The 22,884-nt window shown below is 38.9% G+C and overlaps 1 protein-coding gene across 3 annotated transcripts in view; it reads left to right on the top strand.

Moving 5' to 3' along the window:
* PREX2 (phosphatidylinositol-3,4,5-trisphosphate dependent Rac exchange factor 2) overlaps window positions 1-22,884 on the top strand; it is a 284,540-nt gene that overhangs the window by 168,431 nt on the left and 93,225 nt on the right. For all 3 annotated transcript variants that reach the window (XM_087420479.1, XM_004436261.3, XM_087420480.1), the window contains 7 exons: window positions 924-1,143; window positions 1,698-1,905; window positions 15,576-15,755; window positions 18,077-18,171; window positions 19,184-19,266; window positions 20,672-20,762; window positions 21,413-21,541. In XM_087420479.1, coding sequence (XP_087276605.1) covers window positions 924-1,143; window positions 1,698-1,905; window positions 15,576-15,755; window positions 18,077-18,171; window positions 19,184-19,266; window positions 20,672-20,762; window positions 21,413-21,541 — 1,006 coding nt within the window. The remainder of the gene's footprint in view (window positions 1-923; window positions 1,144-1,697; window positions 1,906-15,575; window positions 15,756-18,076; window positions 18,172-19,183; window positions 19,267-20,671; window positions 20,763-21,412; window positions 21,542-22,884) is intronic.

Below are 22,884 nucleotides of genomic sequence, written 5' to 3'. Positions count from 1 at the left end.
GCCTTGAGTTTCACTTTATTCTCAATAAAAGCAGAGTCCACCTCAGTCTGCAGGCTGATCCTGACCCAAGCGCTCAGCAGTGATTAGCAGGAAGCGTGGGAAGTGCAGTGGTCCTCCTGCCTGCCATCCTGTAATTCTGAGTCAACACCACCGCGCCCTGCTGTCTCACCTGATCCCAGACTCAGGCTCGGATTGGCTCTCTGACAGTGTTGGAATGATCCCATCTTTTTCCACTCTTGGCCTGATAGCGACCCCATTCTGCCACCTTGCCTCACTTTAAATATTGTGTTCTTACCTTGGTGTCCTAGGATGCCCATTTGATTTCTCTAGCAGACTCTCAGCTGCTAGGAGTCTGTGGGTTTGAGTCCTAGTAAGAGGTATTGGTCACTTAAATTCATTTCTTTTGGCATCTAACTTGCAATCGAAGTTTCAAAGGAATCATATGTATTTGCTGCCTATATTGCTTTGTTTCATTAAGAATGTGTGGGTTGGGGCCGGCCCGGTGGCATGGCAGTTAAGTTCGCGCATTTCACTTTGGCAAACTGGCGATTGGGATCCTGGGCGCAGACCTACTCATCGCTCATCAAGCCACGCTGAGGCCATGTCCCACCTAGAGGAACTAGAAGGACCTACAAGTAGGACATACAACTATGTACTGGGGCTTTGGGGAGAAAAAAGAAAAAAAAAAGAGGAAGATTGGCAACAGATGTTAGCTCAGGGCCAATCTTCCTCAAAAAAACAAGAACAACAAAAAAAGAATGCGTGGGTGTTAAAATAATGACTTAATTTCTAACAACTTAGAATTTATTTCACTGGTTTCAGTTAACATTTAATTTTCTTTTGATTTTGCTGTGGATGACAGAAGTGAAATGTTTGCGTTATCACTGTGTTCAACTCCTTTTTGTTTCTTCTTTAATTTACAGTTTTCTCGTGTACTAAAGAATAGAGCCTGGCCCACCTTTAAACAGGCCAAATCTAAAATCTCCCCACTGCACAGCAGTGATTTCTGCCCTACCAACTGTCATGTCAACGTGATGGAAGTGTCGTATCCCAAAACATCAACCTCTCTGGGGAGTGCGTTTGGTGTTCAGTTGGATAGTAGGAAGCATAATTCTCATGATAAAGAAAATAAATCTGAGCAAGGTATGTTAGCCTTTGAAACTTTATCAAATTATGAAAAGTAATTTAGGCAATCATAACTATTCCTGCATCCCTGACATTGGATAGATTCCTGGTGTGTAAGCAAGTCTGAACTCTTATAAAGAAAGAATTCCTCACTCTATTTGGATAATTTTGCGTAAGTGTTTATAGAATGAAAATGGAGTTATGCAGTTTTATTATTTTTCCTCTAAGAAGAATGATTGGTGTTGCCTTCCTTTTATGTGTGATAGGCACAGCTCATCTTGCTGTGAAAACCATTAATCTGAAATGGCCTTATAACTATCAGAAAAACACAGGAGGAACAGCTGCAAGGGATGCATAATGCTGTTCCACACCATCACAGTGGGGCAGGGGATCGAACTGTATTTCTAGTTTTTAATCACAACCCCCCATAAGCTTTAATTTCTGAATTAAATTCAGCATTGGATTGGCATTTTATTTTATGTAAGCTTGGAACGTCTAAAGTGAATTGCACTGCTTTGTTACTGTAGGTGAAAGGTCATAAATATGACTGTGGAATGACTTTACCTCCTCAGGGAAACTCAGCCCTATGGTGTACATTCAGCATACAATCACGACCATGGCGGCCCCTTCCGGTCTGTCTCTGGGACAGCAGGATGGGCACGGTCTCCGGTATTTGTTAAAAGAAGAAGACTTAGAAACCCAAGATATCTATCAGAAACTGCTGGGCAAACTTCAGACTGCGCTGAAAGAGGTGGAGATGTGTGTTTGTCAAATAGATGAGTAAGTATTTTATTTACTCTGCTTTTAAATGTGCCTGATAAGCTGTAGAATATGTGACTTTTGAACATCCATCATTCTCTCTTTAGTTTTTGGAAATGTAGGATTCTTTTGCTGATCATTCTTTTGCTGATCACTTTTTATTCGAACACCTTAAAAATGATAAAACATGGCAAATATGTAGATATATATTTTAAGGAAACATTTGATACCAGGGAAGAGAATGAAAATTGTATCTTAGAGAAAACACTAAATAAGTTTCAGTGTGAAAACATTAGATGGAAAAATATGATTGTAGGAGTACTGTGTATAGGGATTTTCTGGTATCCTTTACAGAACAGAATACAATATTTGGTGTATACGCACTCAATAGATGTTTATGAAAAATATAAAATATAACAAATCCTTAACATACTTGTTAAATGGGTAAATGCAAAATTATGTATCCCTAGGACCAATGACCAACACCTTTTTTCTCTTCTGATTGAATTAATGGTCCGCGAAGCAATAACTCAAACAGCTGGGCCAGTAATTTGGAAATTTTTACCAAGAATGGAGAAGAGGAGGATGTTAATTAAAATTTTTCCAAAGAGATCAGCGGTGATTCTTATTTAAGATTTTGATGGTTGGCGAATTTCCTGAACTCTGTAGGATGACTTGCCACATCACTGTGTGTGATTCTGCTTCACATCTAGTCAGTGTAGCTCATATAGTCAAAACAACACGAGATTTGGGGTAGCTCAGTTTCTTACGTATAGAACAGGATGAATAATAATAACAAATTACATGTTTGGGGTGAAAATTATAAAAATAAATACAAAAAGCAGTCAGCATATTGCCTGATGTCATGCTTGCACATCATTCAAGGGACTGAAATTATTGAATATATTCAAAATTGGTAGAATCTGGAAATGGTAAAAACACCATTATCCTCTTTTCTTGGTACTCTCTTTGTGAAGTTACAGATTCAGATTGCTGTCAGATATGTATTGTTTAGATCACACACTCATCATCCCATACTGCCATAGACAATTCAGTTTTTTTTTTTTTTTTTTTAATTTTTTGTTTATTGCAGTAACATTGGTTTATAACATTGTAAAAATTTCAGGTGTACATCATTGTACTTCTATTTCTGCATAGATTACATCATGTTCACCACCAAAATACTAATTACAACCCATCACCACACACATGTACCCAATTATCCCTTTCACCCTCCTCCCTCCCCCCTTCCCCTCTGGTAACCACCAATCCAATCTCTGTCCCTATGTGTTTGTTTATTGTTGTTATTATCTACTACTTAATGAAGGAAATCATACGGTATTTGACCTTCTCCCTCTGAGTTATTTCACTTTGCATCATGCCCTCAATGTCCATCCATGTTGTCACAAATGGCTGGATTTCATCGTTTCTTATGGCTGAGTAGTATTCCATTGTGTATATATACCACATCTTCTTTATCCATTCGTCCCTTGATGGGCACTTAGGTTGCTTCCAAGTCTTGGCTATCGTGAATAAGGCTGCAATGAACACAGGGGTGCATGTACCTTTGCAAATTGGTGTTTTCAAGTTCTTTGGATAAATACCCAACAGTGGAATAGCTGGATCATATGGTAGTTCTATCGTTGATTTTTTGAGGAATCTCCATACTGTTTTCCATAGTGGCTGCACCAGTTTGCACTCCCACCAGCAGTGTATGAGAGTTCCCTTCTCTCCACAACCTCTCCAACACATGTTGTTTCCTGTCTTGTTAATTATAGCCATTCTGACAGGCGTGAGGTGATATCTCATTGTAGTTTTGATTTGCATTTCCTGATAGTTAGTGATTTTGAACATCTTTTCATGTGTCTGTTGGCCATCTGTATATCTTCTTTGGAGAAATGTCTGTTCAGGTCTTTTGCCCATTTTTTAATTGGGTTGGTAGTTTTCTTGTTGTTGAGATGCATGAGTTCTTTATATATTTTGGAGATTAAGCCCTTATCAGATGTATGGTTTGCAAATATCTTCTCCCAATTGTTAGGTTGTCTTTTCGTTTTGTTGATGGTTTCCTTTGCTGTGCAGAAGCTTTTTAGTTTGATGTAGTCCCATTTGTTTATTTTTTCTATTGTTTCTCTTGCCCGGTCAGATGTGGTGTTTGAAAAGATGTTGCTAAGACTGATGTCGAAGAGCGTACTGCCTATGTTTTCTTCTAGAACTTTCACAGTTTCAGGTCTTACATTCAAGTCTTTAATCCATTTGGAGTTAATTTTTGTGTATGGTGTAAGGTAAGAGTCTACTTTCATTTTTTTGCATATGGCTATCCAGTTTTCCCAACACCATTTGTTGAAGAGACTTTCTTTTCCCCATTGTATGTGCTTGGCTCCTTTGTCAAAGATTAGCTGTCCATAGATGTGTGGGTTTATTTCTGGGCTTTCAATTCTATTCCATTGATCTGTGTGTCTGTTTTTGTGCCAGTACCATGCTCTTTTGGTTACTATAGCTTTGTAGTATATTTTGAAATCAGGGAGTGTGATACCTCCAGCTTTGTTCTTTTTTCTCAGGATTCCTTTAGCTATTCCGGGTCTTTTGTTGTTCCATATAAATTTTAGGATTCTTTGTTCTATTTCTGTGAAAAATGTTGTTGGAACTTTGATAGGGATTGCATTGAATCTATAGATGGCTTTAGGAAGTATGGACATCTTAACTATGTTAATTCTTCCAATCCAAGAGCACGGAATATCTTTCCATTTCTTTGTGTCTTCTTCAATTTCTTTCAGAAATGTTTTATAGTTTTCGTTGTACAGATCTTTCACCTCTTTGGTTAAGTTTATTCCTAGGTATTTTATTCTTTTTGTTGCAATTGTAAATGGGATGGTATTCTTAATTTCTCTTTCTGCTACTTCGTTGTTAGTGTACAGAAATGCAACTGATTTTTGTATGTTGATTTTGTATCCTGCAAATTTACCATATTCGTTTATTACTTCTAAAAGTTTTCTGGTGGATTCTTTAGGGTTTTCTATATATAAAATCATGTCATCTGCAAATAGTGACAGTTTCACTTCTTCCTTTCCAATTTGGATCCCTTTTATTTCTTTCTCTTGCCTGATTGCTCTGGCTAGGACTTCCAATACTATGTTAAATAGGAGTGGTGACAGTGGGCATCCTTGTCTGGTTCCTGTTCTTAGAGGGATAGCTTTCAGTTTTTCACCATTGAGGATGATATTAGCTGTGGGTTTCTCATATATGGTCTTTATTATGTTGAGGTACTTTCCTTCTATACCCATTTTATTCAGAGTTTTTATCATAAATGGATGCTGTATCTTGTCAAATGCTTTCTCTGCATCTATTGAGATGATCATGTGATTTTTGTTCTTCATTTTATTAATGTGGTGTATTACGTTGATTGATTTGCGAATGTTAAACCATCCCTGCATCCCTGGAATAAATCCCACTTGATCATGGTGTATAATCTTTTAACGTATTGTTGTATGCGATTTGCTAGTATTTTGTTGAGGATTTTCGCATCGATGTTCATCAGTGATATTGGCCTGTAATTTTCTTTTTTGTGTTGTCCTTGTCTGGTTTTGGTATCAGGGTAATGTCAGCTTCGTAGAATGAGTTAGGAGCTTCCCCCTCCTCAATTTTTGGAAGAGTTTGAGAAGGATAGGTATTAAGTCTTCTTTGAATGTTTGGTAGAATTCACCAGGGAAGCCGTCTGGTCCTGGACTTTTATTTTTGGGGAGGTTTTTGATTACTGATTCGATCTCCTTACTGGTGATTGGTCTATTCAAATTCTCTACTTCTTCTTGATCCAGTTTTGGAAGGTTGTATGATTCTAAGAATTTATCCATTTCTTCCAGATTGTCGAATTGGTTGGCATATAGTTTTTCATAGTATTCTCTTATAATCTTTTGTATTTCTGAGGTGTCTGTTGTAACCTCTCCTCTTTCATTTCTGATTTTACTTATTTGTGCCTTCTCTCTTTTTTCTTGGTGAGTCTAGCTAAAGGTTTGTCTATTTTGTTGATCTTTTCAAAGAACCAGCTCTTGGTTTTATTAATTTTTCTATTGTTTTTTTGGTCTCTATTTCATTTATTTCTGCTCTGATTTTTATTATTTCCCTTCTTCTACTGATTTTGGGCTTTGTTTGTTCTTCTTTTTCCAGTTCCTTTAGGTGCATTGTTAGATTGTTTATTTGAGATTTTTCTTGTTTGTTGAGATAGGCCTGTATTGCTATAAACTTCCCTCTTAGAACCGCTTTTGCTGTATCCCATAAATTCTGGCATGTCGTATTTTCATTTTCATTTGTCTCCAGGTATTTTTTGATTTCTTCTTTGATTTCTTCATTAACCCAGTCGTTGTTCAGTAGCATTTTGTTTAATCTCCATGTATTTGTGGCTTTTCTGATTTTCTTCCTATAGTTGATTTCTAGTTTCATACCTTTGTGGTCAGAAAAGATGCTTGGTATTATTTCAATCTTCTTAAATTTATGGAGACTTGTTTTGTGGCCTAATATGTGATCAATCCTGGAGAACGTTCCATGTGCATTTGAAAAGAACGTGTATTCTTCGGTTTTTGGATGGAATGCTCTGTATATATCTACTAGGTCCATCTGTTGTAGTGTGTCGTTTAAGGCCAATGTTTCCTTATTGATCTTCTGTTTGGATGATCTATCTGTTGGTGTAAGTGGAGTGTTAAAGTCCCCTACTATTATTGTGTTACTGTCTATTTCTGTTTTTATGTCTGTTAATAATTGCTTTATATATTTAGGTGCACCTACATTGGGTGCGTAGATATTTACAAGTGTTATATCTTCTTGTTGGATTGTTCCCTTGATCATTATGTAATGCCCTTCTTTGTCTCGTTTACAGTTTTTGTTTTAAAGTCTATTTTGTCTGATATGAGTACTGCTACCCCAGCTTTCTTTTCATTGCCATTTGCGTGGAGTATCTTTTTCCATCCCTTCACTTTCAGTTTGTGAGTGTCTTTAGGTCTGAAGTGTGTCTCTTGTATGCAGCATATATATGGGTCTTGTTTTTTTATCCAGTCAGCCACCCTATGCCTTTTAATTGGAGCATTTAGTCCATTGACGTTTAAAGTAGCTATTGATAAGTATGTACTTACTGCCATTTTTTAACTTTTTTTTTTTTTTTCTCAGTGTTTTAGTAGTCCTTCTCTGTTCCTTACTTCTTCTATACAGAATTGATGGTCACTTTAGTTTGACCTCTGTCTGAAAGCTGTACTCTTTAACTACCCTCCTCCCTCCTTTTATGTTTTTGATATCATATCCAACCTCTTTTTTGTGCATTTGTATCCATTACGTTCTGATCGTGGAAATAGATAATTTTTCCTATTTGTGGTCTTCTCTTTTCCCCTTAAATCAGTCCCTTTAACATTTCTTGTAACACTGGTTTCTTGGTGACAAACTCCTTTAATTTTTGCTTATCTGGGAAAATTTTGATCTCTCCTTCCATTTTGAACGATAACCTTGCTGGGTAGAGTATTCTTGGCTGTAAGTTTTTTCCTTTTAGCACTTTAAATATATCATGCCATTCTCTTCTAGCCTGTAAGGTTTCTGCTGAGAAGTCAGCTGATAGCCTTATGGGGTTTCCTTTGTATGTAACTTGACATTCTCTTGTGGCTTTTAGGATTCTCTCTTTATCTTTAATTCTGGACATTTTGATTATGATGTGTCTTGGTGTGGGCCTCTTTGGGTTTATCTTGTTTGGGGCTCTCTGTGCCTCCTGTACCTGGATGTCTGTTTCCTTCCTTAGGTTAGGGAAGTTTTCATCTATTATTTCTTGAAATAGATTCTCTTCCCCCTTGTCTCGCTCTTCTCCTTCCGGGACACCTATAACACGGATGTTAGTGCGCTTGATGTTGTCCCAGAGGTCCCTTAGACTGTCCTCAGTCTTTTTAATTCTTTTCTCTTTTACCTGTTCACCTCGGGTAATTTCTTCTAGTCTTTCTTCCAGCTCAGAGATCCGTTCTTCTGTATCCTCTACTCTGCTTCTGAGTCCCTCTAATGAGTTTTTCATTTCCAGTATTGTATTCTTCATTTCTGATTGGTTCTTTTTTATATCTTCCATTTCTTTGTTGACATTCTCACTGAGTCCATCTATTCTTCTCCCCAGATCAGTGAGCATCCTTAACACTCTTAGTTTGAACTCTCTGTCGGGTAGGTTGCTCATTTCTGTTTCACTAAGTTCCTTTTCTGGGGTTTTGTCCTGTTCCCTTACTTGGAATGTATTCTTTTGCCTCTTCATTTTGCCTCTTTCCCTGTGCTTGTGTCTACTTATTAGGTAGGTCAGCTACGTCTCCTGCTCTTGGATAGGTGACCTTATGTAAGTGATGGCTTAGGAGGCTTCCAGTGTGCTTCCCTCAGTTCTCAATGTTCCAGGGGTGACCCCTATGTGGGCTACGTGTATCCTTCTGCTGTGGCCTGTTTGCTCTCCCTGTAGGCGCCCAGGGAGGCTGAGTTATGCTCCTGGCCAGCTGTTGTAATGCTCAGCTGCTTGTAGTTGTTGTGGGCCCTTCAGTCTCTTTATCAGCTGTGGGGAGCCCCAGCACAGTTGGCTGCAAGTTCTAATACCACATTTGTGTTGCAGTATTTCTTTTAAGTGAGTAGCCCCCCCCCCCGTGGCAGGTTGTTAGGCTCAGGGCCTTACAATTGCTGTAAGCCTCTAGCCTATTAGGTCTCTTGTCAGCTCTCTGAGGATTGCAGCTGGGTGGGGCTGGCCTCAGGCACAGGAGCACCCAATTGTTTCAGGTTTTGGAAGGTGGAGCAAACCTCCTATGTGGGTCTTTGAGAAGTACAAGTCTTCTGTGGCTGAGAAGCCCTGCCGCCCACAGGTCCACACACACAGTCAACACAGTCCTGCCCCGTGTGAGTGCCCTGACCTCCCCAAGTGGACCCAGTCTCTCCACGGCGGGAGCCCCACACACTCTGCCACCGCCCCACACTCTCCACCCGCTCCGTGTGCACACCCTGCCCCGCTCAAGTCAGCTCAGTTGCCAGGCTGCAGAGAATCCAGTCACCAATCTATGCAGGCCCACACGTTGCCTGAGGGCTTGTTGTTGGGTGGGGCTAGTCTCTAGGGTGGGCTGCCTGCCCTGGCTGAGCTGGATTAAATCGGTGCTCTAGCGGGTGGGGCAGACCCTGGGCTAGCAGGTCTCAGGGAGAACTCCAATGGCGTCTGTGTCAGCACGCTCACACCAGGCCACAACAATGGCCGCCGCCAATGTCCCAGTCCCTGGAGAGGTCTCACCCCTCACCGAGATGCACTCAGGGCCTATTAGGTGAGTCTCTTGTCACCCAAGCACTGTGCACTTTTCTTTCTGGTGATTTTAGGATGCTTTCTGGAACGGGTGAGTTTGTGCGCGGGCCCTTTAAGAGCCAGTTTTAGTTTCTTTGTGAACCGGGTTTTCTGGGGGTACTCCCCAATGCTTTAGTAGCAGGCAAAGTCAGATATTATGCTGCTGGTGTCGATTGTGCTGGGTCCACAAAATGCCCACAGCGGGGGCGCTCCCCGGCTCAGGGCCCCGCGCCTCCAGGGAGGGTGCGTACCTGTGAGCTGCTCCCGGCGGCCGTGAAGCTGGCGGCTTGTGAAGGCGGCGTTTTTCCTCTCCAGAAGGGAGTCTCTGCCTCTTCTACCCCAGTTAGGATTGTCCGTTGTTGCAGGAGTTCCTCTTATCCAGTTTTCAGTTCTGTCTCAGGGGTAATTTTTCCACGAGTAGTTGTAAATTGGCTGTGTCCACGGGAGGAGGTGAGTTCAGAGTCTGCCTACGCCGCCATCTTGACTCCGCCCCTCACCGACAATTCAGTTTTGACATAAAGTATTTAGAATTTATTCTAAGCCTTTGTTGTAATTAGACATTATACTAATAAAATCTTAATTGAGACAATCTCTTATGTTCACATCTTTGAAATTTAGAGATGAAAATCACCATATTAGATGCATCATATTTCTAAGATTATCTTAAATAGTTACTATTTACTATGCAGTTTTTTTCTGACGTTTTTATGAGTTAATTTAGAATTAAAATTCTGTTTTCCTGTGTCTGATAAACTAGTTTTAAAAATTACATATAACATTTGGTATATTATATTGTGACTATTGTTAAACGGTTTGAGGTAGCTAAGAGAACAGGTGGCTATTTTTAAGCAATTGTATCATACTTTGCATTGTTTTAGCATGACCTGTGACACAGAAGTTAATATTTTAGGGCTTTATATTTTGCTTTATTTAATAAATTGAATTTTATTATATGTTATGTTCTATTTTAGAAACCATTTTTTTTCCCCTGAAGTATTTAGGAAGTGCATAGAGGAAGAATCTTTATTACTAAGGCAATAAATAGTGGCATTGAATTATGTATTCTAGATCTCAAAGGGATTTTATGAGAACATCTGGAATAATCCCATACTTCCAGTTAGGCCAAGAGTTATTATTCTACTTTTCAGATGAATCCTGTGTCAATGGCAGGGTTATTGATGTGCCTGAGTGGACACTGCCTTGGAGACTAGGCCACTAATGCATTGACTGCCCAGCACTGCCTGGCAATTGTCCAGAATTTGTCTTTCTTAATTTATTGACTTTTTTCTTTATGTTCAGCTAATGTAGATATATTTTCAAGAAAACAGTTAGAGCCAAGGGGCTCCCTTTACTCTGTTTAAAATGCTTTATATTTAAAGCACTAGTTGCAGAAAGGGGTTTAAGCTACTTTTACTAACCAAAACTACTTAAAATGATTACCTATTTTTGCTTAGATTTCCCCACTCTGTTATTCTAAAATCCTTTACCCAACTGTGCATGTTTGTTAGGAAAGTGACATGAAATGAGCAAATGATTTGAGAAACTTCCTTGGTCTTCTCTGTATGCACCATATAATTTAATTCTAAATATAAATATGTTCCACATAATTCAATGTGTGATATAATCACTTTGAAACAGTGCAGTTGTCCAAGTGTCTGGATTCCTCATAGCCCCATTCAGAGATGCAGTCAAGCTTGACAAATTATTTAAAAAGCTAGTTACCAAACAATTTTCTGGCCGGGTAGTAATTATTCTTGGTCAGATATAGATGTCTCTGCAGCGTGGAGAAGTAGATCTCAGATGCTGTACCACGTTTTAAGAGAAACTGCCTCACAACATCTCATTGCTAGCCTTTCTGGAAGTCCTTCATTCCTGTGAAAGGGCTCAGTGCTGAACTGTCACAAAGTCTGGTGACCCTGTCACTTGGGAACACTTGGGAACACTTCTCCTAGAGTAAAATTTCCTTTAACACATAAGCATTCCACTAAATCCTCCTATTTTGTTCAGATCCAAAAACGGAACTAGAGACAAATTTGCTGTTTAGTAACATGAAATAAGGTGATGTTATGAGTTTAATCAAGACTTTGTGATTCCTGTTTCATTTGGGGAAGATTAAATACTTTTGCCCTTTAATGGGCTCTTTTCTGGTTAATGATGCTTAGGTACTAGACATAAATAAAGGGAAAAATAATTCATGGATAGTCCAAAACTCTTGATGGGATTTTAAAATACAGGGCTTGTGTATTCTCACAGGGAGGAAATAAATAAAGAGTACTGGGGGCTAGTGAAGATAGGAAATATGAGAACAGACTTCATTTTGCGGTGCCAGATGTCCCAGGTTTGAGTGATGAACAGACCACATTGTAGAACATTTAGCGAGCTGGGGGCTACAGATAGGAATGGTAGGGTTGGTGGTGGAATTATCTCAAGCATTTTGCTGGAAAGTGTATAAAAAGAGGGCGCAGCTTCATAGAAAGTAACATGTATTATAGGGGCTTAGTGCCAGGCATAGTTATGTTGTTATATGCACTGACTTATTTCATTCTCACAGTTCCTCTGTGATTCGGCTTATGAAACACTGGGATGTATCACAGAAATCTCAAACTTAAGTTAGTTTTCAAAACTGAATTCTAGATTTTCTCATACTCAAATCTACTTTCACCACCACCCCCCATCAAGGTCTTCCTCCTTCTCAGTAAGGTATTCCGCATCTCCACAGTTCATCAAGCCAACATCTACGTATCGTCTTTGATTCTTTCCTTCCCCTTCCCCGCCAGTACATTTTCAAGTTCTGTCAGTTACACCTCAGAATGTATCCACCCCATCACCTTAGCCTGGGCCACCATCGTCCCCTCACTAGTACCCACGGTAGGAGTTTCCAGCTGTACCTCACTAATACATTCTACATTCAGTGGATGCCAGAGGGATCTGTAAAGGTAAATTGTGCTAGTCCCCTGCTTGAAACCATTTAATGGCATTGCAACGCATTTAAAATGATATCAAATGCATTATTGTGGCCTGCACGGCCCTACGTGATCTGCCCCTGTCCACCTCTCCAAACTCATTTCCCTGAGCTCAGGCACAGTAGCCTCCTTCTGATCCTGGAACATGACCAGCCTCTACTGGGTCAGCCCTACTCCTGGGGTCATGACTGGCCTTCTAGGCACTCAAGTGTTAGGCTAGTGGCTGATGTGTACAGAGGCTGTGCCTGCTTCCCCAGAATAAAGGAGATATTCATGTATCCCAGTCTCTCATGTCATATTTACCTAGACATCCACATTTCTATGCAACTGTTTTTAACCTCCTTTGTGTTATGTTAGCAAAAACTCTAAAGCCTCACAGATTTAAAGTAACAAGGTTTCTTTCTTGCTCGCTCTCCATGCCCATCTGGGTCACAGGGTCTCTGCTGCACATTGACCTCACTCAGAGCCCAGGCTGACAGAGCCCCATCAGCTGGAATGTGTCTAATTGTCACCATAGCTGGAGGGAATGAGGCTGACTGCACACTTGCACAAAGACTTCCGCCTAGAAGGGACCCATGTCACCTCCACTCACATTGCATTGGCGAAAGCAAGTCACCTGATCATTCCCATCCTCACGGGAAGGGGAGGCCACCCAGTCATGTGCCTAGGAGAACTGGGATGTGATGGGAACCAGAATGACCACCTTCCTCCCTCCAGAGTGTGTAAATGATAGGCAGGGAGGGGGTGTTCTGCTTAGTTTGCAAAGTATATGTATATAAGAGTGTGTCTCACTCACCCCATCTCTAAAATGAGGATAATAATAGTAGTAATACCTACTGTATCAGGCAGTTTTAGGGATTGAATGAATTAATACTCAACTACTGTTGAGTAGTTAGCATAGTAACTGGCATAGGAGCTCAACAAATGTTAGCTATGATGAAGATCATGATGATGATGATGATGATGATATTTAAATCTCAATTTAATAGAAAAACACACAAGTAGATGCAGCATAGACCATACAAAAATCTTTTTTCATCAAGGACATTAGGAGGTGATTGATGCAGAATGACACACTGCTCAGGACTTTAATTCAGAATTAATGGACCTATAGTAGGTAGCTTAATATTGTATATGAGCAAAAGTAAAGGGAAATATTTCTGCATGCACAAATATTGATCTTTATGCCTTATTATTACTTTTAAGAATCTAGAAATTTTGTGCAGAAACATGGTGTCAAAAAGACTTTTTCTATCATTTGTTTGTTAGCCTAACAGTTGTTCCCACAGGGTCAGTACAAGCGTGATTCTAGCTGTTTAAAATGAAAAGCAAATATGTGAATACAATTTATATAACTTTGAAAAAAATGTTTCTGCTCAGCCCCATGACTTCTAATTTAAAAGATACATAAAACACAGAGGACTGCTTGCGGATGAGAACTTCTGCATGGCTTTCCTCTTTGGTATGCAGAGTTCATCAGTCTGTGCAGTGTGCAGCTTGGGAAATTAGAGTTAATCTAGTGTTGTAATCTTCTGGGTGGAGGGAGTGGATAAATACGCAGTCTGTTTTACAAGATGTAAAAGTATTTTTCCAAATAGCAAAACTGTGTTTAAAATAATTCATAGCTTCACGGGGCCTTGAGCAATGGAACACACCTCCCTGATTCTCACTGGTATATCTAAAACAATCAAATGCCACAAGACTATTCAAATATCAGCTCACAGCGAGACCTTACCTGACTACACTATTTGAAGTTGCAGCTCTGGCTTCCTTCGCTTCGTTATTTTTCTCCTTAACATTTGTCACCATGTGATATACTGTATGGTTTTCTTGTTTCTTGTTTGTTTCCTCCCAGTAGAATTTAAGATCCAAGAGCCCAAGGGCTTTTGTTTGTTCTATAAACTGCTATATGCATAGCACCAAGAACAATGCATGGTACGATAAATATGTTTAATTAATTAATTAGTGAAATCACTTAAATATTTACTCAACACACAGCATCGGGTTTGACATTATGGAATATATGCAAGAGGTTTAAGACATTTTCAGAGTCTTAAAATAAAACAAACATGATACTGCTATGGATAAATGAGTGTCAAGATATGTGCACGTGTGCTGGGGACTAGAACAGAATGTCAGTGGTACTTGGTAAATGGGAAGAGGATTGTTGGCTGGAGAAGCCATGCATGGGCCCTTGGTTCAGATGTGGTTTAATTCATTTGGCAAGTTTTATAGCATGTTGTTTGATAGTAAAGACTGATTTCCATTTCTGCATAATTTTGAGTTAGACAGTTCTAACAGAAACCTTTTACAGCCAAACATTCAAGTCTAGGGTGGTCGAATCAGTGCTATCAAAGTCCTCATCAAGTTTTATACCAATTCAGAGTCTGAACGTGGCATTTTAGCCAAGAGCCAAGTGAAAGAGCTTTTCATTTGGGCAGATTCATGACATTTCATCGTGACTGGACTGTGGGTGATATTGAGTAGCTCCTGCTGCCTCTGACCCCCACACTGTGTGTGACTCTGTTTAATGTCTTGTGATCACAACGGCCAGGACTGCTGTTTGTATGAGCCATGAGAAAGGATTGACAACACCATATTCTCCCTGTCAAACAGAGAAAGCTGGGGAGAACCCAAGGCAGGGGTAGATGGGTAGGTGGGTTTTTGATAGCCGAGGGGAAGCCAGTGAGGATATTTAAGCACATTTCGTGTTTGTTCGTTTGTTTTTTGGTGAAGAAGATTCGCCCTGAGCTAACATCTGTTGCCAATCTTCCTCTTTTTGCTTGAGGAAGATTGTCCCTGAGCTAATGTGTGAACCAGTCTTCCTCTACATTGTATATGGGGCACTGCCACTGCATGGCTTGATGAGCAGTGTGTAGATCCACGCCTGGGATCCAAACTGGCGAACCCCAGGCCGCCAAAGTGAAGCACACAAACTTAACCACTACACCACTGGGCTGGACCCTGGTGTTTGTTTTAATATCTGAGTAGCACTTTAAAGTTTTCCCTGTGTTTTCATGTGGTAGTGATAATGGTAGGGGCGAGGGGTGGTGCCCATTACGTACCAGGAATACATTGTTCTCACAGCAGTTGGCCCAGTTATTCTTATTATCTTCATTTCACAGATGTCAAAGAGAACTATCGTAGTTTTGCTATGATAACCAAGCTAATAAGTGGCAGAAGCAGGATTAGAACACAGCTTTCTAGTCCAAATTATGTGCTATTTCTATTATTTATTTTGAGAGGAAAAAGTGAACTTTGAATGACAGACTTTTATGCCATAGGATATTTATTTCATGTGAAACATCTAGAAATATTGGTAAGCCTATCACATTCAACAAGTAAGGTAGTTATCTGTGGCAGCCAGTTGGAAAATGTGCACTTATTCTTTTTTTTCTTTTAATATCACATTGCAGCCTTCTGTCTTCGATAACATATTCTCCTAAATTAGAACGTAAGACATCAGAGTGCATGGTACCAACAGACAGTGACAATGAGAAGGGAGAGAGAAATAGCAAACGAGTCTGCTTTAATATGGCAGGAGATGAGCAGGAAGATTCAGGTCATGACACCATCAGCAACAGAGACTCCTACAGGTAATTCGTTAATTCCTTAAACTCATTTCATCAACAAAGTCAAATGTGATTCTGTATTTTCCACAAGGGTCTTGAAAAAAAAATGTAATTGTCATTTTTATTTATTACTCTCAGAAAATAACTCTTGGCTATTACCAACACTTGGCTATTACCAGCTCCAGACAAAGCATAGTGAGACAGCATGATCTTTCAAATTCTTCCATTTTATAATCTGAGTAATTTGGAAAAAGCATTTTTTCTCCAGCTGTGTGGACTTAATTTGGGAGGCTTGTTCTGTTATAGATGGTATCACATGTATAGAAAATAAGCAAATTGTGCCTATATTAACATTTTTTTTCAACTGTCTGTTTCTGATTATTGGACTAATGGGTAGTGAATAGGAGTGTTTTTGGTCTTGTTCCCCCTCTTTCTTCTTCCATTCTATGTTCCAAGCTAATTGGACTGATTTCACTTACTCACCTCCAGGACGAGCTTTGTGTATTTTTCTTCTCTTGCATGCTTTCTGTCTGGTTTTGGTAGGACTGATTTAACAGAGTACCAAGGAATGGGTGGCTTAAACAACAGAAATTTATTAACTTATTATCCTACAGTTCTGGGGCTAGACGTCCAAAATCAAGGTGTCAGCAGTGAGGGCTGTGAGGAAAGGAGCTGTTCCAGGCCTCTCTCCTTGGCTTGTAGGTAGCTATTTTCTCCCTCTGTCTCTTCACATCCTTTTCCTTCCAAGCATGTCTCTGTGTCCAAATATCCCATTCTTATAAGGACAACAGTCGTATTGGATTAGGGCCCACTTTAATGACCTCATTTTAACTTGTTTACCTCTGTAAAAACCCCCATTCCAAATAAGGTCACATTCTGGGGTATGTGTATTGGACTACAACGTTTGAATTTGGGAGGGGACACAATTCAACTGATAGCCTCTTCCCTCCAAACTCTGTTGTCCTTTTCTTACCAGACTCTGAAATGTTGGCTCCTCCAATGAACTTCCTTAATTGAAAGTGCTTTTTCTCCCTTGAATCCTTGTAACCTCACTGAAGACTGTCACAACCTGCCACATATACTGCATGTGAAGCTTCAACATCTCCCGTTTCATTTTCATTAATTGAAGACAAAACTCTCTTACTCACTCTTATTTATTATACAGTGTTTTACAGTGAAAAGCTATTAAGTAATTATTGTTAAATCAGAGTTATTTTCATCAGACGTGTTTAGTGCAAATTGATAGCTAACACTAAAAACATATTTCTACCAGACACATGGGGGAACAGAATGATTCCACGTAATTCCCACCACAACCCTATGTGGCAGGGTTATTATGTGATATTATCTCCATTTTACATATAAGGAAGCGGAGGCCCTCAGGAGTTACCTAATTTACCTATGACCAGGTTGTCTGGCTCAGTTTCTCTCTTACCTACTCTACTATCCCAATTTCTATGTGAAAAGGATTTTAATGAACACATAAGAGTTCATAATTCCTAGAGATTTAATAATATATAATACAGATTAACCACTTGTACCATTTCATTTACTTTTAGCTTCTAAGGACACCAGTATGCTCTTTAATAGTAACCTGTGGTTTCTCTCCAATGGGAAATTACATATCTAAAAATACTTTCTTACCTTAAATTCTAATTATCAGGTAATTAAAATTACCCTCCCAGTCTCCCCCTAGGCTAAAATAGAAATTTTAAATGTAAATCTAAAGTTACACAAGTTCTTTTTACTTATTCTGAGAGGAAAAAAATATTTTGTTTCCTGCACTATTTCTGAAATCTGTAATGCATCCATATTCACACACAGGCATTTTAAACATTCTTTCCTTCTATGTTCACCATTATCGAGCACTTACCAGGGGTGCCGTCATGTGCTGAGCTCTGAGGTGGAGACAAGATGGCGATCCCCCCTGAGGGAGCCCAGAGTGCAGTTGATAAATTATAGTTGAAGCTACCAGAAAGGGTTGAAAGGCAGAGATCCTGAAACAAGACTTTGTCTCTATTAGGAAATTAACTACAGGCATATACCATCAAATAGAGTAAAAAGAATTTTAAGTTTGGTTTGATTCCTAGTTTTATAACTATGCATTTTTAAAAATTCATTCAGGATTAGATTCTATGACATAAGAAAACCTGAAATATGATTGAATCTAAAACATTTTTTAAAAATAAGATAAAATATGAGTTGAACAAATTTATGTTTCTCAAATTTTCTATAAAACACGTTAATAAATGTAACTGTGGTGTAATAAGTTTCACCGAATGAGAAATCGCAGGGGAACTTGGGCAAATGCCCTCGTAAAGTAACGTATAGCTCATTCTTTGCAGCGACTGCAACAGCAATAGAAATTCCATCGCCTCCTTCACCAGCATCTGCAGCAGCCAATGCAGCTCCTACTTTCACAGTGATGAGATGGACTCAGGTGCGCTTGTGGAGGGCGTGTGTACCTTTTGATGCTAGTCCTATCGGAGAGACGTTTAAGGGATTGATTTGTTGAATCTTCATTCATTTTGCCTTTCATCAGTCATTTTTGGTGGCCACACATAGTGCATTTCAGTTTTACATGCTTGATAAAATCAATTTCCCAATCCCATTATAAACAGAGTGAATTAAAAAATGAGGTGAGGGCCGGCCCCGTGGCTTAGCGGTTAAGTGCGCGCGCTCCGCTGCTGGCCACCCAGGTTCGGATCCCGGGCGCGCACCGACGCACTGCTTGTCCAGCCATGCTGAGGCCGCGTCCCACATACAGCAACTAGAAGGATGTGCAACTATGACATACAGCTATCCACTGGGGCTTTGGGGAAAAAAATAAATAAATAAAATTATAAAAAAAAAAATGAGGTGAAAGAAACAAACTAATTTTTATGTTAATATACATTTTATGATCTTTCTCTGGTGCTATGAAGGATAGTAGGTACACAGGAAAGAAGCTTTCCTGAGACATGAGGCATTGCTGATTGGGGCAAGGAGGTGGGAAGGGCTTTGAAACAGGACTTTTAAGACAGCAGGTGTACCTGAGCCAGGCTTATATGTGGGTGATGGGGAAAGGGATAATGGAAAAAACACTGATTGGTATAAATATCTTGTAAATATTTTATTTTGTGTGTGTTAGGAACAAAGACTTTTTTATCCAATTAGGAAAAATCTTAATTTTTAAATATGCAGTTTATTTCAACCATTAGAAAATACGCCATTTGAAAGAATCATTAACATGGGATACCTTGGTGTTCTGTGAGGCAGCCTGCTTTCTCTTAGTTTTGAAGGGGCAATGATCTGATATCCTAATAGCTATTAAATCTTTTGGAATTCTTTTTCTGAACATGAGAACTAATGTATGGAATAAGAGCTAGTGTTTAATTATATTTTATTGTATTGACATTAAAATATTTTGGACTGTTAAACATAACATGAATGACTATTTTTTATATATCTAGGTGATGAACTTCCCCTAAGTGTTCGCATTTCTCACGATAAACAGGACAAGATACATAGTTGCCTTGAGCATCTTTTCAGCCAGGTATGATTGGAATAGTTGTGGGTATTTTTTCTACAAACTAAACTGTCAGGAACCCCTTTTTCAGATGTAGTAAAAAGAGCTTGGAGTTAGAGTGGAAAGGCCTCAATCTGTCTCTCCACCTTCTTTACCTCAATTTCCACAATTTAAAGTGGAAATAAAGATTCCTTTAGCCAAGTAACTAAAAGGATTGTTGTGAATATCAAGTGTTGATCTTAAACAAATAGCTAGTTGTTTCCCCAGCAAAAATGGGTTTATTCGCCATCAGCAAAGAATTGCAATTCGGGGTCTGTAACCATGGCGAGCCACATGCCAAGATGTCTGACCCTGTCAGTCTTCATCTGGGTCATCATGTTCCCGCTGCCCCCCCCACCACTCAAGAGAAGAGGAACTCTTTTATAGAGGGGAAGAGGAAGTTGGCAGGGCTATTGTAAACAAAGAGGTACAGGTATGGAGGCTTTTCATTGGCTGAGTTGTGACAGTCTCTCATTGGCTGAACTTCTTGCCAGTCAACAAGAGGAAGTCTTTCTTCTTCCTGTTGGGCTCTGCTATCAATGTAGGGTGTGAGAGCTCCCCCTTTTGGCCTCTGGACTCCAATTTATTAATTTCTTCATAGGTATTTTACAGTCCTTGGAAAATTATAAAGTGTTATAGACACAAGAGTTATTCTTTTTATTATTTGTTTCTTTGTGGGTTTTCAGTATCCTTTATGACATTTCTTGCTCAACTTTATTCCTAATTTCAAGAAGCACGAGATTTTCTTGGTCCTCGTGTTGGTGTTTTGCCTTTTTAAAAAATTTATTTCGGGGGGCAGCCCTGTGGCTTAGCCATTAAGTGCACGCACTCCGCTACTGGCAGCCCGGGTTCAGATCTCAGGCGCACACCGTCACACCGCTTGTCCCGCCATGCTGAGGTGGCATCCCACATACAGCAACTAGAAGGATGTGCAACTATGACGTACAACTATCTACTGGGGCCTTGGGGAGAAAAAGGGAAAAAAAGGAGATAGATTGGCAATAGATGTTAGCTCAGGGCTAATCTTCCTAAAAAAAAAAAAAATTTATATTGGTAATCAAAATTCATAGTGTAGAGGCTTTTTATCACTTTGAAAGGGATTGTGATAACTTTTAGGTTTTTTTTTTTTTAATAACTCTAGAACTCATTTCTTTTGTAAGTTGAATTTTTATTTTGAATCAATATATGGTTGGATAGTAAGAAATGGCATTGCAAATGTTATCAGGTGAGTTTATTCCAATATTCTATTTAAAGATATCTGTCGAAAGCATAATGGGATTTCAAAAGCAATTTTTGCTTTAAGAAAAAATATTTTACAAGATTTACTCTTGGAAATATATATTAGGTATTATGCGAAGTATGTAATTCTCAGAAATCTCTACTGTTATGATAGGTGGATTCGATTACCAATCTCCTAAAAGGGCAAGCTGTTGTGAGGGCCTTTGAGCAAACTAAGTACCTCACACCAGGTCGAGGATTACAAGGTAAGGTTTAAAAAATAACTGTTAGAAGCAATTGGAAAGCAAAAGTGGGAGACAATATAGTCATGAAGCAAAAGCATAGTATAAAAAGAAGAGTTCTGGTTGCTCATGTTTCGTAATTCACTTAATACTACTTCTATTTTGATCATTTTTGAATATATATAAAAAATCAGTATAGGACCTATTAGATTTCTCTGAAAGTTTAAAATGTTTAATGCCTATAGGGGCCAGACCGAATAGAAATGAGTTAACTGAAGAGATGTAAGTGTTGAGTTGCTTTTGCTGAAAGTAAGCATAATGCCTGCTTGTTTGTATCCCAGTGTTGGGAGAAGGGGTTTCGGGAATGGGGTTGGCAAACAGAACAGCCAAACAGAACAAGATCTAGAGCTGCCACGTTCTGACATAGTTTAGGATATTGAAAATAGTTTTTACCTAAATTTGCTCCTTTGTTTAAACATTTGTAAGAAAATAATAAGGTTTGGCTTTTTTTTAGAGTTAACAAATTTTCCTCCTGTGATAGGGCTAAAGAAATTACCACCATGATAATAGTCTAGGACAATAGGAATGAAAAAAAGAGGATTCTGAAGCTTACGGGCTTGTTAACTGTTTGGTAAATGGTTGAGACTTAAGAGAGATTTTCTGTGTTTCTTTAGAATTTCAGCAGGAAATGGAACCAAAGTTGAGTTGTCCAAAAAGGTTAAGACTTCACATCAAGCAGGATCCTTGGAATCTTCCCAGCAGCGTCCAGAGTCTTGCTCAGAACATCAGAAAATTTGTTGAAGGTCAGGGTGAAGATCAAAGAACATCGCAAGACGTTAGCAATAATGGTTTAAAAATCCATTAAAACCAAAAGTTTAGTAATGCCCTGATTACATTTTGCAGTGTTTCGTGTTAAGAGGAAAATAAAAGGACTGAAAAGGATGAGGGGGAGGACAAGGGAAAGAAGGAATAAGACTGCAGAAGCTTGTGTTCCAAGGATCTAAGTGATGTAGACAGTATCATGGAGAATATTCTCAGTGAATAAAATAAGGGCTCATACTTATGAAGGCAAATGGAACGTGGAGAGAGTTTCGTATTTTATAATATGAAACAATATCAGAAAAATTTATAAAGGATTCACAAAAGGCATGAAGCTAAATTTTATGGAAAGTCTAAAAAAATCAATTCTGAATCTGTCGGAATCAAAATAATTACATAGGTTGCATCATTAGTTTTTAAGTTTCTTTTTCAGAAGTGTTTGCCGAAGTTCATTGTTATTTACTACCATGGCATTGTTTACTCAACATCCTATAGTTGGTACAACCTGTAATTAGAGATATAAAACTTCTAGACAACTCCAGCGAGTCTGATTGCATGTTATTTAGGGTGAGAGTTATTAGGTAGAAAATTCTGAGAGTTTCCAAATTTTTTTTGTGAAAAAGATGAAATGAGAAATTTGTTTAACTTTTTAAAATGTCTAATTCAGTTATTTCTTCCCCAGTATTAGGCCATTGGTTGGCAGCGTCTGAGACATTTTCTGGTTGTCACAATTGTGGATATGCTACTGGCATCTAGTGGGTAGAGATCAGAGATAATGCTGAACATTCTACGATGTACAGGGCAGTCCCTCACAACAAGGAATTATTTGGCCCAAAATGTCAGTAGTGCTAAGTTTGAGAAACCTGTACAATAAATATTATGCCTGTGTTTAAATTTTTATTCCTCATTCATTTGTATGTCACTTGGTTATGATAAATAGTATTCAGCAGAATTAGAGCATAACCCCCGTCACTACCATTTTTTTAGGGTAAATTAGAGAGAGTTGTATACTTTGCTTACAAAAGACAGCTCTTAAACCTGATAGAGTCTGAGCCTGTCAGGTAACTCCTTTGGGCCTCAGTTTCTTCATTTACTAAATGGCAAAGATGGTGTAAACCTTCTGTGAATCCTAAGTCTTCTGCCTAGAAATGTAATCAGATATAACAGGTTAGATATTGTTTAGAGATCAGTAGAGAAGTTTGTACAAATATGGAAAACTCCAGCTAAATCACAGCAGTTCTATTGTGTGATGAAATCTTTTGTTCTTGACAGCTGCATTTCTTGGCTGTATTTTTATTTTATAACTAAATGTAATGGTTAATTGTGA

This window comes from Ceratotherium simum, chromosome 31 (genome assembly GCF_057802395.1).
Source record: "Ceratotherium simum simum isolate JZ-2026a chromosome 31, ASM5780239v1, whole genome shotgun sequence".
Taxonomy (NCBI): domain Eukaryota; kingdom Metazoa; phylum Chordata; class Mammalia; order Perissodactyla; family Rhinocerotidae; genus Ceratotherium; species Ceratotherium simum.
This window is presented reverse-complemented; position numbering and strand designations above follow the sequence as displayed.